The sequence below is a fragment of the Eptesicus fuscus genome, chromosome 4, assembly GCF_027574615.1.
Source record: "Eptesicus fuscus isolate TK198812 chromosome 4, DD_ASM_mEF_20220401, whole genome shotgun sequence".
NCBI lineage: Eukaryota > Metazoa > Chordata > Mammalia > Chiroptera > Vespertilionidae > Eptesicus > Eptesicus fuscus.
The window spans coordinates 1540408-1558206 of NC_072476.1; the positions used below are offsets into that span (position 1 = coordinate 1540408).

General features: G+C 43.1%; 1 protein-coding gene across 1 annotated transcript in view; it reads left to right on the forward strand.

Annotated features, from left to right (window-relative positions):
- Window positions 1–17799, forward strand: part of LOC103302875 (phospholipid-transporting ATPase ABCA3-like) — a 289346-nt gene that overhangs the window by 111459 nt on the left and 160088 nt on the right. Inside the window, exon 12 of the mRNA XM_054714402.1 lies at window positions 11494–11623. Coding sequence (XP_054570377.1) covers window positions 11494–11623 — 130 coding nt within the window. The remainder of the gene's footprint in view (window positions 1–11493; window positions 11624–17799) is intronic.

The following is a 17799-nucleotide window of genomic DNA, read 5'->3' on the forward strand; positions in this document are numbered from 1 at the left end:
TGTGTGAGCTTCAGCAGAAGCCACAGGTAGAGAAGAATTGTTTCAAATTTATTTGTGGTCCTGGGATGTTGTCACTAGAGTGAGTGCAATGTTTTAAATAAAACTGTACCAGAAGAAATATCAGCAGCTTATACCTAAGACAGAGATAGTAAAAAGTAAAAAGAGGACTTGGATCACCAAAATCTACAAATAGAAAGCAAGCCGAAAATAAAAACCAGCTGTAGCCATCAGCTGCCTTTCATGGAAGCGTGATTCAGAAGGCAGAGCTGAGCACAGCGGGACAAGCCAAGAGCCTTCCAGGAGGATTCTCTTTTTGAGACCTAATCAAGGAACTGTCAACATTCCAATTAGTGGATGTCAATCTTTTCCACTTATTTCGGTGGGAATGTGTGCAGTGGTTAACCTATGTGTATACCACTATTTTATGTTGGATTTGTGGGGAAGGATGGGGGATGATAGATTTCATGTCTCTTTGGTTCACAGGTTTTCAGATATGGAGTAATTGTACTTTAGGAGGTGTTCTCTAGAAACTAGACCACAAAAGTCTTATTCACACCTGGACTTGATTTAGGTGACAAGACCCTGGAATTTGAGCTGATCCTATTAAAGGATTAAAACTTTTGTGGAACTGGGAGCAGATGAAGGCATGTTTGGGAAGAATATGAATCATTGGAGACACCTGGTGGATAATTGTTGGCAGCCTTCATGATGGCTTCCAGAGATTCTCACTTCCTTGCATTCACATCCTTGGACAGTCCCCTCCTTCACTGAATATGGCTGACCTCTGTGACTATATAATATTGTAGAAATGATGTATGGGACATCCAGGATGTGGAAGTCATTGTAGCTTTTTCTTTGGTCTTGAATATCATGCTCTGAAGATAGCCACCATGTCATTCAAGCTGCCATGTGGAGTAGCTCATATGGATGAGAACCAAGGCTTCCCAAAACAACCAATACCAACTTAAGAATGCCTGCTTGGTGGTAAATGCCCCGGTCTCAGTCAGGCCTTCAGATGACTGGAGCCCTGGTTGTCATCGTGATTGCAGCCTCAGAGAGACCCTGCACCAGTCCCACCCATCTAATGTACTACATGCCTATGCTTCGCTGGTAAGCTCAGAAGATATTTATTAAAGCAATAAGGAGGGAACGTGTGGTGAGAGGAACACCAGCATCACATAACTGCTGGAAGTAGAAGCTACTTTAACAGAACTGGACTCACTGAAAGCCGTAGAGCTATGACTCCAAAATAATCAAAGCCAGGTGGTGGCATGGGGAGGAACAATTGTTTTTAATAAGTGGCAAGTATGGAGTGCCAGTCTGGGACATCTGATCCACAAATGATTGTTAAAAAAATCACAGTTTTCTTGAGGCGAGATAGATGGATAGACAACAAGGGTGTTACTCAAGCCATACAACTAGAAAGAAAGAAAAGATAGATCATCAAGAGTTGAGGACAGGTGCCCAGTGCAAATTAGTGGTCTCTTTCACAGTTTCCAGTGTTCAGAGCTAACAACACCTGTTGACTGAAGAAGAGCTGGGTTGCTAAGTGAAACACTGCAACATCATTGCAAATGTACATGATAATGACTACACACATTTTGCAAAGGGACTTTAGCCATTTATTTGAGTAATCATACTCAGAGATCAAAATATCATCATGGTCCTCTTACTAGAGCAGGAGTATATCCAGGCTAGGTAATTAATGGAATTCTGGTCCTTGTCTGGCATATAGTGGGTACACTGGGACTATAGACCCACTTAGTGGGCATTTTCACAGTAGTCGAATGTATAATTAGAAATGACATAGTTGGTAGTTATATTAACCCATGCATCGACCCCATGGCCTCAAGAAGAGCTGTCATACTGGGGATAACCAAATGTAATCCTTTGACAATCAAAATCAATATTACATTCTGGGGGGGGGGGAGGAGAGGCAGAGATTAGAGTGATATGAAGAGCAATACCCCATTATATCTCCCTCCATTTAATTCACCACTTTAGTTTTTGCAAAAATCTATCCAGATGGATCCTAGGGGATGACAAATACCACAAATTCAAGCAAATAGCACCCAGTTACAGCTGTTGTGCCAGATGTGGTACTTTTCATCTATGGTAGGAGATAGTCACAACCTGAGAACATGATATTGGGCCATTGATATGGCAACTTCTTTTTTTCCATCACCATCAGAAATGAGGATCAAAGACTTTTGTATTCATTTGAAATGAGCAACAACAGTACTCAAGGATTTGTCTAGGGCTATAAATTCCTTGGCCCTCTGTTCTAATATAATTTGAGCAGACCTGGACTTGCCATTCATCTTGCAGAGTGTCACTGTGGTCCTCTATATGATAGTTGGACCAGATAAACAAGAAATGACTAGTATGTTGGAAGCCTTGGTAAGATACATATATTCTTAGAAGGGGACAGATAAAGCCTACAAAGATTCAGGGGGCTCATTACATCAGTAATATTTTAGAAGTTTAATTGTCTGGGACCTGCCAGTTATCCTTTCCAGAGTAAAGGAGGACTTAGTGTAGTTTACACCTCTCACCATGAAAAAGGAAGAATAATGTCTAGTAGGCCACTTCAGGTTTTGGAGGCATATTGTGTACATGGGGATACTGCTTTTCCCTATACTAAATGATGTGAAAAGCTGCCACTTCTGAGTGGAGTCCAGAGCAGGAATGGGTGCTATAGCAGGTCCAGGCTGTAGTAAAAGCAGCCCTGCTGCTTGGGCATCACAACCCAGAAGACCCTGGTATTAGAGGTGTCATGCTGGGAGAGGATATGCTGATTTCATGGCAAGCTTCAGTGGGAGACTAAAAATGCTGATCTGCAATTGAAGCTGAGAACTATACCTTTCAAAAACAGTTCCTGGTATGCTGTTGGGCTTGGTGGAGATGAAGCATGGAACACCAAGTAATGCTATGTGTCCAGAAATGGCCATTCTGAGAGGATTTCGAGATCATGGTGGAGTAGGTGGAAGCTATACTTACTTCCCAGGATCAAACTGGAATTACAATTAAATCTATAATAATAAAAGTATAATATGTTAATTAGGTCAGATATCCTTTGGGACAACCTTCCAGATGAAGCTAGGGCTGTGAGGGAAGCCCAGGTCCCGGGTGCCAGAGGGAAGCCAGTTCTGGCAGCTGGAGGAAGGAAGACCTACTTTTGCATGAATTTTGTGCATCAGACTTCTAGTTAAAGAACAATTATCATGAATAACCAACTGAAGACTAGCTGAAGAGAAGACTTTTAACCAAGGATTTACAGTAAAGAAGCCATATCAAGACTGATAGGAAGGGTGGGGATATGAAAAGGCCTGGTCCCACTCCCATGAGTGGCAACTGAGGTTCTGGAGGGTTATATCAGCTGGAGGAAGGTTCTCACTGAGAAGGTGGATCCTAAACTGTAAGCCCAACTCCCCAGAACCAGGAAGAGGTGCCCACATAATATTCAGTTGTGAAAAGCAAAAGTGTTGCTGTCCACGATCAGAAGACAGAGTCCTTTAGAGACACAGGCACGCTCTTAAATGGCCAACACACAAAATTTTGTTCACAGCTATTCATCCTGGGCTCCAGCAGAGAGAGGGTGGACTATAATTGCCTGAGGAGAGTTTGGGGTTTGTGGCTCTGGGCAGGGAGCTGAGGTGACAATCCCCATACAGCAGATGCCAACCTTCTTGGGTGGAGCACTCCCCTCTGTGATGCATCAGCCTTGGGAAAAGCAATTGCCTCACCTTCTGGACACCCTCTCACCCCACCCTGGGGAATTCAGGCCCTACTAAAGAGTGAGCTGCATTGGCCAGGGTGTTAGAGGTCTGGACAGACTCAGGGGGTGTCAGTGCCTGAGTTGTCTGGCTTTGGGGTAGGGTTCATTCCCTCCACTTTCTTGTGAAGTTGACAGGCACTTTCCCCTCATGGAAGATCTGACTGAACCACCTTCCTGGGTTCTGGAAAACCCAATCTCTGGGCTTCAGAGGCCCCACCCACCTGACTTCTAGTGGCTCCACCTGGCTGAGGTCAGGGCAAAATTTGTGCAGATACACTCATGTGATTCTGGGGCAGGAACCATACCCACTACCTTCCCTGAAGCCTGGCCAGGACCTTCCCCTCACAGGAGATCCTTCTGACTCCACCAGAGGCTTTTTCAGTGACTGGGCCTAACAAGTAGTCAGCAGGCAAAGGCAGGTGGAAACGGATTGTGGGAACTCTTGGAACATTTGCTGACCTGCCTCTGTCCCAATGCTGGAAAAAAACCTTGGTGCGCAGCTTGGTCTTTTCTACATACATCCAAGCCCAGCAGAGGCAACCGCAAACTATGAATTGCTTGTAGCTCCAAACAGGTTGCTGAGGGCCAGTCACACACATGCCTGACATTAACCTGCCCTGCAGTCCCTCCTAAGAGGCCCAGAACCAACACACCCAGTGGCCAGCTTCAGACAACATTGGAACAGGATTCAACAACTTCACAACCAGCATATTCAAAGGGAGATCTCAGAAGGCTCTAAACCTGCTGAATTCTGCTTCGTGTGGTCAGCACTTGCACAACAGCTCTCATGCTATAGTCATGGTTGAGCCTCATAGGCAGCCAGCCTGAGCGTCAATCCCATGCACCAAGGGGCCAATAGCAAGCAAGACTCAATTACAAAAGGAGGACCCACATAACATACACAAGGGACATTCCTAGAGCACCCAGCTCAGGAGAACAAGGATAATGTGTGACCAGGTCCCACATGACACCTACTACATAAGGCCACCCCACAAAGACTGGGAGTCATAGCAGATCTACATAATACATAGAAACAAACACAAAGAGGCAGCAAAATTGGGACCCAAAGTGAAAGAACAGGAAAAATCTCCAGAAAAAGAGCTAAATGAAATAGAGGCAAGCAGCTTATCATATATAGAGTCCAAAATAATGGTCACAAGGATGCTCAAGGAACTTAGTGAGAACTACAACAGCATGAACAAGGACATAGAAAACATAAAAAAGGACCAGATAGAAATGAAGAATACAATATATGACACCAAGAATACACTTTAAGGAATAAAGAGTAGGTTCAATGAAGCAGATAATCTACTGAGAGATATGGAAGACAAGATAGGTGATAAAACCTTCTATCAGAGCAGAAAAAAAAACAGAATGGGGATAATTTAAGGGACCTTTGGGATAATATGAAGCTTAATAACGTCTGCATTATAGTGATATCTGGAGAAGACAGAGAGCAAGAGATTCAGAACTTGATTAAAGAAATAATAACCAAAAATTTCCCTAACCTGGTGATAAAAAAAAAAAAAGAGACACATAAGTCTAGGAAGCACAGAGTCCCATACAAGATGAACCCAAAGGGGCTCAAACCAACACACATCATAATATGTCAAAGTTTAAAGACAAAGAGAGATTCTTAAAAGCAGCAAGAGAAAAACAGTTAGTTGCCTACATGGGAGCTCCCATAACACTGTCGGCTGAAATATCAACTGAAACTTTGCAGGCCAGAAGGGATTGGCATAAAATACTCAAAGTGATGAAAAGCAAGGACCTACAATCAAGACTACTTTGCCCACCATGGCAATCATTTAATATTGAAGGAGAAATAAAAAGCTTCTCATGCCTTGGCCAGTGTGCTTAGTGGATAGAGTGTCAGCCCATGCACCAAAGGCTTGCAGGTTTGATTCCCAGTCAGGGGCACATACCTGGGTTGCAGGTTTGATCCCCAGTCCTGGTCGGGGTGCATGCAGGAGGCAACCAACTGATGTGTCTCTCTTACATTGATCTCTTTCTCTCTCTCATCTCTCTCTCTCTCTCTCTCTCTCTCTCTCTCTCTCTCTCTCTCTCTTCTCTCTCTCCCCCTCTCTTCCTCCCTTCCACTCTCTCTAAAAATTAATGATAAAAAAAGTTCTCAGATGAGGATTAACAAAACAAAATAAAAAAGCTTTCCAGACAAGAAAAAGCTAAAAGAGTTTGTTACCACCAAACTTGTATTATGAGAAATTTTCAAGGGCCTGCTTTACTAACTAGCACTATTATTATTATTAGCAGTAGAAGAAGAAAGAAAACAGAGGAATATAATTTCAAAAATAAAATGGCAATAAATATATAGCTATCAAGGTTCACCTCAAATGTAAGTAACTTAAATGCTCAAATAAAAAGACATAGTGTGGCTGAATGGATAAGAAACAGGATCCACATGCATGCTGTCTCCATGACCCACCTCAGAACTAAAGATACATACAGACTAAAATTAAATGGATGGAAGAAGATATTTCATGAAAATGGAAATGAGAAAAAGCTGGGGTAGCAATATACCTGACAAAATAGATTTTAAAAGGCTATGGTAAGAAAAAAAAGAAGGATACTACATAATGATAAAGGGAGCAATCCAACAAGAGAACATAAATTTTGTACACATTTATGTACCAGAATATAAAAAGCAAATTTTGATTAACATAAAGGGAGAGATTGACAGTGATAGTCATACTAGGGTATTTTAAGACCCATTAGCATAAATAGATAGAACTTCCAGAAAGAAAGTCAATAAGAAAACAGTGACCTTAAATGACATATTATTTCAGATTGATTCAGTTGATATCTTCAGAGAATTTCACCCCAAAGCAGCAGAATATACATCCTTTTAAAGTGCACATGGAAGATATTTTTAAGATAAACCAAATGTTAGTACACAAAACAAGTTTCAATAAATTTAGGAAGATTAAAATCACATCAGGCATATTCTCTGACCATATAGTATGAAATGAGAAATCAATCACAAGAAAAAAACTGAAAAATACACAAAGACATGGAGGCTAAATAGCATGTTACTAAACAATGGGTTAGCAGTAAGATCAAGGAAGAAATAAGATACCTTGCAACAAATGAAGATGGGAACACAACAACCCAAAATCTATGGGACACAGCAAAAGCAGTCCTAAGAGGGAAATTCATAGTATTACAAGCCTACCTCAAGAAACAAGAAATATCTCAAATGAGCAATATAACTTTACACTTAAATAAATTGGAAAAAGAACAATAAACAAAGTCCAAAGTGAGTAGAAGGAAGGAAATAGTAAAGATCAGAGCAGGGGTAAACAAAATAGAGTCTAAAAACACAATACAAAAGATCAGTGGAACTTAGAGCTCTTTCTTTAAAAAGATAAACAAGATCAACAAACCATTAATCACACTCCAAGGAAAAAGAGAGGATTCAAATAAATAAAATCAAAAATAAAGAAAGATATAACAATGGACATAAAAGAGATACTAAAGATTGTAAGAAAATATTCTGAACAACTTTATGCTAAAAAATTGGACAATCCAGAATAAATTCTAGAAACATACAATCTTCCAAACCTGAATCAGAAAGAATCAGAGAATCTGAATTAGACAGATTACAACTAGTTAAATTGAAGCAGTAATTTAAAAATACCTTCAGTAAACAAAAGTTCTGGACTGGATGGCTTCACAGTTGAATTTTACCAAACATTCAAAGAGTAACTAATACCTATCCTTCTCAAACTATTTCAAAAAAAAAAAATCAAGAAGATGGAAGACTCCCAAGCTGTTTTTATGAGGGCAGCATTACTCTAATTCCAAAACCAGATAAAGATACTATAAAGAAAGAAAATTATAGGCCAATATCTCTCACAAGCATAGATGCTGAAATACTCAACAAAACATTAGCAAACCAAATCCAGCAATACATTAAAAAGGTCATACATTGTGATCAAGTGGGATTTATTCCAGGGATGCATTGTTGGTACAATATCTTCAAATCAATAACTGTGATATACTGCATAAACAAAATGAAGGATAAAATCACATGATCATATTAATAGATGAAAAAAAGGATTTTATAATATCCAGCACCCATCTACACTAATAAAAGAGAAACATGCAAATTGACTGTCCTTCTGGTATGCCCACCAGCGAGTATGCAAATTAACCCAACAAAGATGGCAGTTACTTTGTGTACACAGGTGCAGAGTGAAGACTGAAGACAGCGTAGAAAGAAGCCAAGCACTGCAGAAGGGAGTGAAGCGGTGGAGAAGGGAGTGAGGCAGTGGAGAAGGGAGGGAGCAAGGCAGTGGAGACGGGAGGGAGCAAGGCAGCGGAGACAAGAGGGAGCGAGGCAGAGGAGATGAGAGGGAGTGAGGCAGAGGAGATGGGAGGGAGCGAGTCAGCAGAGACGGGAGGGAGCGAGGCAGTGGAGACAGGAGGGAGCGAGGCAGAGGAGACAGGAGGGAGCGAGGCAGAGGAGACAGGAGGGAGCGAGGCAGCGGAGACGGGAGGGAGCGAGGCATAGGAGACAGGAGGGAGCGAGGCAGAGGAGACAGGAGGGAGCAAGGCAGTGGAGACGGGAGGGAGCGAGGCAGTGGAGACGGGAGGGAGTGAGGCAGCGGAGACAAGAGGGAGCGAGGCAGAGGAGACGGGAGGGAGCGAGGCAGCGGAGACAAGAGGGAGCGAGGCAGAGGAGACAGGAGGGAGCGAGGCAGTGGAAACGGGAGGGAGCGAGGCAGCGGAGACGGGAGGGAGCGAGGCAGCAGAGACGGGAGGGAGCGAGGCAGTGGAGATGGGAGGGAGCCAGGCAGCTTAGACAAGAGGGAGCGAGGCAGCAGAGAAGGGAAGCCTGCCCTCCAGGCTTTGCTCCCTTCTCTCCTACACTCAGGCCACAGGAAGCCCTATTCTTGCAGGAATATTCCTGCAATGGGCCTCTAGTTTATAATAAAACTTTTTTTGTAAAGTGGGAATAGAGTGAGAATATCTCAACAAGATAAAGGCCATATGTGACAAACCCCACAGTCAACATCATTCTCGATGGGCAAAAACTAAAAACATTTCCTTTGAGTCTGGAACACAACAGGGATGTCTGCTTTCAGCAGTATTATTCAACATGGTACTGGAAGTCCTAGCCACAGCTATCAGACAAGGAGAAAAAAAAGGCATCCATTGGGAAAAGAAGAATTAAAACTGTGATTATTTGCAGATGACATGATATTGTATATAGGGAACCCTAAAGATTCCACCAAAATACTACTAGAACTGATAAATGAATTAAATAAAAGTTGGAGGATCTCTATACTAATAAAAGAGAAATATGTAAATTGACCATCACTTCACGATGCCCACAGCCAATCAGGAGTGAGTATGAAAATTAACCTGACAGAGAAGGCAGCAGTCCCACCTCCCAGCTGCTCTGGGCCTCTGGACAGCGAGCCTCCTCAGGGCCTCCCTGCCACACTCCACACCTGTCAACCTGTGGCCCAGTCCCCAGTCTCAGAGACAACCCTCTGCTGCCTGAGGTTGTAGTTCCCTGTGTCTGGCATCTCCGTCTACCCCCCCTCTATCCCACTGCTCTGGTAAACAAAACCCTAGCATTGGGGCAGCCCCATGGGCGGGGATGCACTCAGGAGCTTGCTCGGTGCACAGTTAGCGCACCCCAGGAGCCCTGGGCCAGCCAAGGGGCAGGCAATGGTGGCAGCCGGTAGCAGCAGGGGACAGGCGGCTCAGCTTTGTTTTGAATAGATGAAAGAGGCCACCTACACAGTAACCCAAATTATCAGATCTTCCTCCTCCCTATCTGCCAAATCAAGAGGAGAGGGGCGATGAGCATGGAGGGAGGGTGGGTGGGCAGGAGGTAGAGGGTGGAGGAGGAAGAGGATGAGGAAGGGGGCCAGTTGCATCCCACTTTCACAATGGGAAAGCGAAACGCACTAGCACACCCAACCTCTCCAGTCCTCCCCACCTGCCTCACTCCCCCCACCCCTTCCCCTCCATGCCTCCGTGGGAGAGCCAGCACTACACAGAGGAACTCTCTGGAGAAGGAGGGCGAGGAGGAAGCAGCGCCAGAGCGCGCAGGGCTTGCCACCGCAGCCGCCACTGCACAGGCTGCCAGGAGCGAGCCCGCGGCTTGCCAGCGGCCAGGGGAAGGAAAGCCTATTCTTGCATGAATCTCTGTGCATCGAGCTTCTGATATAATATAAATATCCAGAAATCAGTTCCATTTTATACACCAATAATAAACTATCAGAAAGGCAAACTAAGAAAACAATCCCATTTGCAATTGCTTAAAAAACAACAACCTAGCAGTAATTTAACAAAGGATGTATAAGACCTATACTTGGAAAATTATAAGACACTTGGTAATACTTGGATTCTATTTTTAAAATATTGGGCAATTAATTAAAACTATAGGAATTTATGAAGTAGAGGGACATGATCTAATTTATGTTTTGAAAAGACCACACTGGCAGCTGCGAGGAGTATGAATGGAAGGAAGTAAACAGATTGGAGGCTTTTATAAAAGCATAGGTAAATGATGGCAGCAGGGAAGGCTTGTGGTAGTGGAGAACAAATTATGCAGATTCAGAATATGTTTTGGAGTTAGAACTGAAGAAAACTTGCTGCTCAGTGGGATGTACGATTGAGGGAAAAGGAGGAAATCACAGTGGCTGTCAGTTGTGGCTTGAGCAAATTGGTGGGTAGTGGAGCAATTTATGGATACTGGAGACACTGGGGGAAGAATTTGAAATTTGTTTGGTAAGTTTGTGAAACTTTGGGGAATTAAGAGCTACAGAGACACTTAAACGTTCATCCAAGTAGAGGTTTCAAATAAGCAGTTACAGGACAATGGTGTTCAAGTCTAGGGACAAGGCAGAATGAGGACACCTAGGTAGAAAACACCCACTGCCATTTGGGATTAAAAAGAAATAGCATTTTCTTTTTGTTACACAGATGGTTTGTCTTTATTCACCATCAGTGGCATGTGTTGGAAGGAATATATACTTTAAGTCTAAATGAAATGTGTTTGAATACCAACTCTCCCATTAAATATTGTTTCTTAAGCTGTCTTCACTTCATTATAATTAAAAATTTAACTAACATTTTCTCACTAGTTTTTATAGTGACTGTTTCTGCTCCAGGTAAGCAAATATTTATATACCATGTCTCCTTGAAGACATCTGTTGCCTTAAATTTAAAGCTAGGTGCCTGATAAACTCACCTCTCTGAGGGTTCAAGTAAAGTTATGATTTTGAATTTACTTACTAGGTACTTTCTTGCTAGAGTGGGAATGATGCTCTTTCCATATTTTTGCATTAAACAGAAATGCTGCAAGTCTACACATAAGACACTTGAATTTTAGATGTCCTATCTATATTTTCAGTTGTCCTATCTGTATTTTCAAATTAGGACAAAGACATTGACTGAAAAAGATTATAGTCTTATCAAGTTCAAGATGATTATTGAACCAAAGCAAGAATGGATGAGATTGCTCAAGGGGTATTTATAGATTTATTGTGAAATTCTAAAACTTTTGTTATGCTATCACATTTTTTCTCTTTTCACAGTTTTTACTTCTTACATTTTGATTTTTCCGCCTCATGAGCTTATGTGGTATTGTTTCTTCTATAGATAATTCACATAAGTGCTTGTTCTTCCAAAGTGATCAGTGTAGATAAAATTAATATTTTTGGGTTTTTCCTTCACAGGAATTCCGAGTGCAGAACACTACCAAGATAGCTGTAAAAGATTTGTCTTTGAATTTATATGAGGGACAGATCACTGTTCTTCTAGGACATAATGGGGCAGGAAAATCTACTACTTTATCTATTCTCTCAGGTATGTATTTAACTCTGGTCAGAGGGTGTCCTCAGGTAGACACTGTAGATTAAGCTTACACATTTTTATGAATCCACTTGATATTAATAGTTTAGTCATTTCAGTGATACATTAAATTGTTTAGTAACACTCTGTCTTTTTAAGTTGTAAATGACTTGTGAGAGATACCAGGTGTCAGATTTTGCAAAGACATCAAAGTAGCCATTATAAACGTGTGAAAAAAACAAATAACTTATATGCATATATGTGTAACACATGGACATAGACAATAGTGCAGTGAAAGCTGGGGTGGGCAGGAGTGGGGTGGAATGGGTCAATGGGGTAAAAAAAGGGGATATATGTAAAACTTTCAACAGTAAGATAATTTTAAAAAAACTAAAGAAAACTGATTAAAGAAATAATGGAAAGTATGAAAATAATCTCATTAAGTAGAAAATATAATAGAAAAATTGAAATTATTTTTATTTTATTGTTAATCCCTACTCGAGGATATTTTTTTCATTGAGAGAGAGAGTGGAAGGGAGGGAGGGGGAGAGAGAGAAAAACATCAATGTGAGAGAGACACATTGATTGGTCGCATACTACATGCACCCTGACCAGGGCCAGGGGACAAACCCACAACCCAAGTACATGCCCTTGACCAGGAGTTGAACCTATGATCCTATGTTTCACAGGCCAGTGCTCTAACCACTAAGGAACATTGGCCAGGGCTAGAAATTATTTTTAAAAACCAAGTGGAGATTTTGGAGTTTAAAAGCACAATAACCAAAGTGAAAAATATATTAAGAAGCTCATCGGCAGATTAGAATTGTCAGAGAGACAATTGTCAGTGAACTTGAAGATAGACTAATAGAGGTTATACAGTCTGAACAATAGGAAAAAAGAATTACTAAAAATTAACATAGGTAAGGGATCCAAGATGGCAGTGGAGCAGGTGGAAATTACACTCACCTCCTCACAGGAATGAATTGGAAATACAGCTAAATTATAGAACAATCAACCTGAATATCTAACTGAAGATCAGCTGAACAGAAGTCTTATAACCAAGGATTTACAGAAGAAGCCACTTTGAAACTGTAAGAAGGGCAGAGATATGAAAAGAGCTGGCCCTGCAGCCACATTTAGCTGTTGAGAATCAGGAGGTATATCTTATCAGCAAAGGTGACCCCTGAAGAGTATGGGGTCTCAACCCCATGTAGAGCTCCTCAGCATAGAGCACCACAACTGGAAAAGGAGACCGCATAAAATCTGGCTGTGAAAATCAGCAAGGATTCTGTCTTTCAGGGAGAGAGAGGGGAGTCTGCTTGAAACCCAGGCAACCTTTTAAAGGCCAGTGAACTAACTATCATTTGTAGCCACTCACCCTGGGCTCAGAATGGGCTGGAGTCATGCAAAGAGAAAATGGGTTGAGGCTCCAGGGAGAGAGCTGAAAAGACAGCCACCAGAGTCGTTGTTCTGAGTCTCTTTTCCACACCACCCACTGACACCATTTTCCCTGGGACAAGCACTCCTCTCCATATGACATTAGCCTGTTAGAATGCAATAGTAACTCCTTTCCTATTCCCTGTTGCCCTGCCAAGCTCATGCCCTGCAGTGGAGACTTTTCTAGTGGCCTCTTGAGGAGGTTTAGACAGACTTACAATGTATTAGAGACTGAGTTGTGTGGCTCTGTGGTGAGGTACCTTTACTCTCCCATGTATACCTGACTAGTGTCTCCCCCTGCCCCCCTGGGGCGGAGATCCTCTATACTCACCCTCCCAACTCCTGGTGGCCATGTCCTGCTGAGCTCATGCCCTTCAGAGAAGTCTGATGGCTGTTGCCAGCCTGGTCCTGTGATGCAGACTTTCATGGAAGACTCTCAAGGAGGTTCAAGCAAAATTGCAGCAGACTGAGTTGTGTGGCTCTAGAGCAGGGGCTATTTATCTTTTGCACACACTACTGGTGCCACTGTTTCTGTATAGAGCCCTCCCTCCACGTGGACAAATCTTGGTCTGTTAGGGCCTGATGAACTCTGCTGGCCTCACCCGGATGAATCTCTGAGACCCTGCCCCACCACAACGTTCTGTGGATACCCAGCAGTTGGTGGGTAGCCTTATTGTAATCTTGGCCTCAGACCAAGCACTGGCTTCAAGTTTACATATGTATCAGTCTGATGACCATTGTTCATCCCTACCTGGTGATTCACTGAGAAACTACCTCATGCAACTCATGTACCACCAGAAGCTCCTTCAGTGATGGAGCCTAACAGGTAACCAGCAGGCTGGTGCCTTGGGCCTTTTGCCAACTTGCCCCCAGGATTGGTGCTGGGGGAAGTGAGCCTTGGTGTGTAGCTTGGCTACTCTCATGCATATAGCCATGCACTGCAGAGGCAGCCAAAAACTATGGATCACTTTATAGTACCCAACTAATAATTGGGGGCCAGTCACAGGCAGTGCCTAATATTGAACTGCATCAGAGTCATGGCCAAGATACCCCAGAACCAATACACCTGATGGTATGCTTCAGACCACATAGAGCACGACCAATGTATCTCCACAACATCACAAAAAGGAGATCTCAGCATGCACCAGATCCTGCTAGGGACAATTCTGCTTCATGCTGTTAGCCCTGGCACAGCAGCTTGTCACCATGGTTGGGGTTGATGCTCATAGTCAACCTGCCTGAGGGTCAGCCCCACCTCACAGAAGGACCAAAAGCAATCAACAGGAGAGCTCACATAACCCACACAAGGGACACTCCTGGAGCACCTAGCTCAGGTGATCAGGAAGACTTTAATACTGAGCTCCACAAGACACCTGCTACATAAGGTTACCATGCCAACTAGGAGACATAGCAGATTTACCTGATATACACAAATGAATACAGAGAGGCAGCAAAAATAGGGAGACAAAGAAACATGACCCAAATGAAAGGACTGGAGAAATCCCCAGAAAAATAACTAAGTGAAATGGAGGTAAACAACAGCTGATACAGAGTTCAAAGCAATGGCTATGAAGATCCTCAAGAAACTTAGAACTTAGAGAGAATTTCACCAGAGAGATAGTAATCATCAAAAAGGACATAGAGAGAAACCAAGATGGTGGCATAGGGTAAACACCTGAACTGCTTCCTCACACAACAATTTCTAAACTACAACTAAAAGACAAAATGGACATCATCCAGAACCACAGGAAGGCTGGCTGAGTGGAAATTCAACAACTAGAAGGAAAAAGAAAAATACACTGAGACTCACAGGAGCTATGGAAGTGCAAAGGTGCGAAGACGCACGCATGGAGAGGGCTGGCAACTGCGCACCCGGCTGGCTTTCTCAAGCTCCCAACTGCTCTGAACTCCAGTTCTGGGTGAGACTCTGGGGACCCAGACTCATATGGGGAGAAACTGGACTGTCTGGCAGCAGGCGAAACTCAAGGGCAGCTTTCTCACAGAGGTGCTTGCAGCTATTACAGCGGAACACTGAGATCCAGGGGCCTCTTAGGGCAGGGTTGACAGGAAGCCATTGCTGTTTGCTCCGCCATGTGACTCCACCCCATCCAAGCTGAAAGCAGAGCTTTTGCACATGAATGGACTGGTCCTTTGAAATCTAAACTTACCTAACAAACTGCAGCTGAGTCAATGAGACCCAGAACATCCAAAAGAAAGCCCAAGGCCCCACAGCAGCTTGCATTGCTTCACAACTGGGCCTCATCTGGGCACTTCCAAAACCCAAACAAAGAAGAGGAATCTGCAAATCTCTCTGTAGCTACTGCTGGGTGGCCTCAGGCAGAGGTTAAATTAGCACATCCTTGGAGATCCAAGAGCCAGTGTACCCAGGGGTCAGAGTAGGACCATCCAGATTACAACTCCTCAGATCCATAAGGGACACACTCAGGGAGTAGACGCAGTGAGCACCAAAGCACCACTGAAGCAAGTCTTGCCTCATAAGGGTATCTCCAGCACAGAAGTGCTCCCATCGTAGACACAGCTGATCCTCATAGCCAATTGGCCTGGAGGTCAATTCCTCCCGGTGATACCAACAACAATCAAGGCTTAACTACAACAAGACTGTGCACACAGTCCACAAAGGGGTGCACCAAGAGTGTCCACCTCAGGTAACTGGGGAGGCTGAGCCACTGGGCCCTATAGGACACCTAGCACACAAAGCCACTCTATCAACTCAGGGAAGCAGCCAAAATGCGGAGACAAAGAAACAGGTCACAAATGACAGAAATGGAGGAAAGCAGACAACTGGATATAGAGTTCAAAACCATAGTTATAAGGTTTTTCAAGAATTTCCTAGAAAAGGCTGATAAATTTAGTGAGTCCCTCAAGGATATGAAAAAGGACCAACTAGATATTAAGCATACACTGACTGAAGTAAAAAATAATATACAGGTCTCCAACAGCAGACTAGAGGATCGCAAGAATCAAGTCAAAGATTTGAAATACAAAGAAGCAAAAAACACCCAACTGGAAAAGAAAAAAGAATCCAAAAATATAAAGATAGTGTAAGGATCCTCTGGGACAACTTCAAGCGTACCAACATCCGCATTATGGGCGTGCCAGAAGAAGAGAGAAAGCAAGATACTGAAAACCTATTTGAAGAAGTAATGACAGAAAACGTCCCCTACCTGGTGAAAGAAATAGACTTACAAGTCCAGGAAGCGCAGAGAACCCCAAATAAAAGGAATCCAAAGAGGACCACACCAAGACACTTAATTATTAAAATGCCAAGAGCAAAAGACAAAGAGAGAATATTAAAAGCAGCAAGAGAAAAACAGTAGTTACCTACAAGGGAGTACCCATATGACTATCAGCTGATTTCTCAACAGAAACTGCAGGCCAGAAGGGAGCGGCAAGAAATATTCAAAGTGATGAATAGCAAGAATCTACAACCAAGATTACTTTACCCAGCAAAGCTATCATTCAGAATTGAAGATCAGATAAAGAGCTTCACAGATAAGAAAAAGCTAAAGGAGTTCATCACTGCCAAACCAGTATTATATGAAATGCTAAAAAGTATTCTTTAAGAAGAGGAAGAAGAAGAAACAGGTAAAGGTAAAAATTATGATCAACAAATATATATCTATCAACAAGTGAATCTAAAAATCAAGTGAATAAAAAAATCTGATGAACAGAATAAACTGGTGAATATAAAAGAATCAGGGGCATAGAAAGGGAGTGGACTGACAATTTTGGGGGGAAAGGGGTGTGAGGGTTGCGGGAAGAGACTGAATAAAAATCGTATACCTATGGATGAGGACAGCGGTGTTGGGGGTAAGGGCAGAGGGTAAGGTGGGAACTGGGTGGAGGGAAGCTATGGGGGGAAAAAGAGGAACAATTGTAATAATCTGAACAATAACGATTTATTTATTTTTTTTTAAAAAGGACATAGAACCCTGGTTAGAGTATTAGCCCATACACCAAAGGGTCATGGGTTCAATTCCCAGACAAGGACATGTACCTGGGTTGTGGGTTCTTTACCTGTTCCCAGTCAGGGTGCATGCAGGAGGCAACCTGTCAATGTGTCTCTTACATTGATCTCTCTCTCTCTCTCTCTCTCCCCCTCCCTTTCACTCTCTCTGAAAATCAATGGGGAAAAAATCCTCAGGTGAGGATTAACAAAACAAAACAAAAACACAAAACAAAACAAAATGGATGTAGAAAGTATAAAAAAGAACTAGTCAGAAATAAAACAATATCTGAAATAAAGAATACACTGGAAGGAATCAACAGATGATTAAGCAGAGGATCAAAACAGCAATTTAGAAGGTAGCAGGAAACTCCCAATCAGAGCAGCAAAAATTCAACAGAATTTTAAAAAAGGAGGATAGTGTAAGGGACCTCTGGGATAATGAGTAACTTCACAGAATCCTATCTAATAAATAAGGAATATGCTAATTGGCTATTACTCCATCACAAAGATGGCTGCACCCACAGCTGAGGCCAAGTTCCCTTAAGGAGCCTTAATGAATAATCAGCAGGTACCTGAGGCTACACCCTCCCCTGCCCCCATGGGGCATGACAGGGGACCTCAGGCCATGCCCCCCACCTGGCAGGTCTTGACAGGGGACCTCAGGCCATGTCCCCAACCTGGCAGGGCTTGACTGGGGACCTCAGGCAGTGCCCCCTGCCCTGGAGTCAGGCTGGGGGACCTCAGGCCTCGCCCCCTGCCCTGGCACCAGGCTGGGGGACCTCAG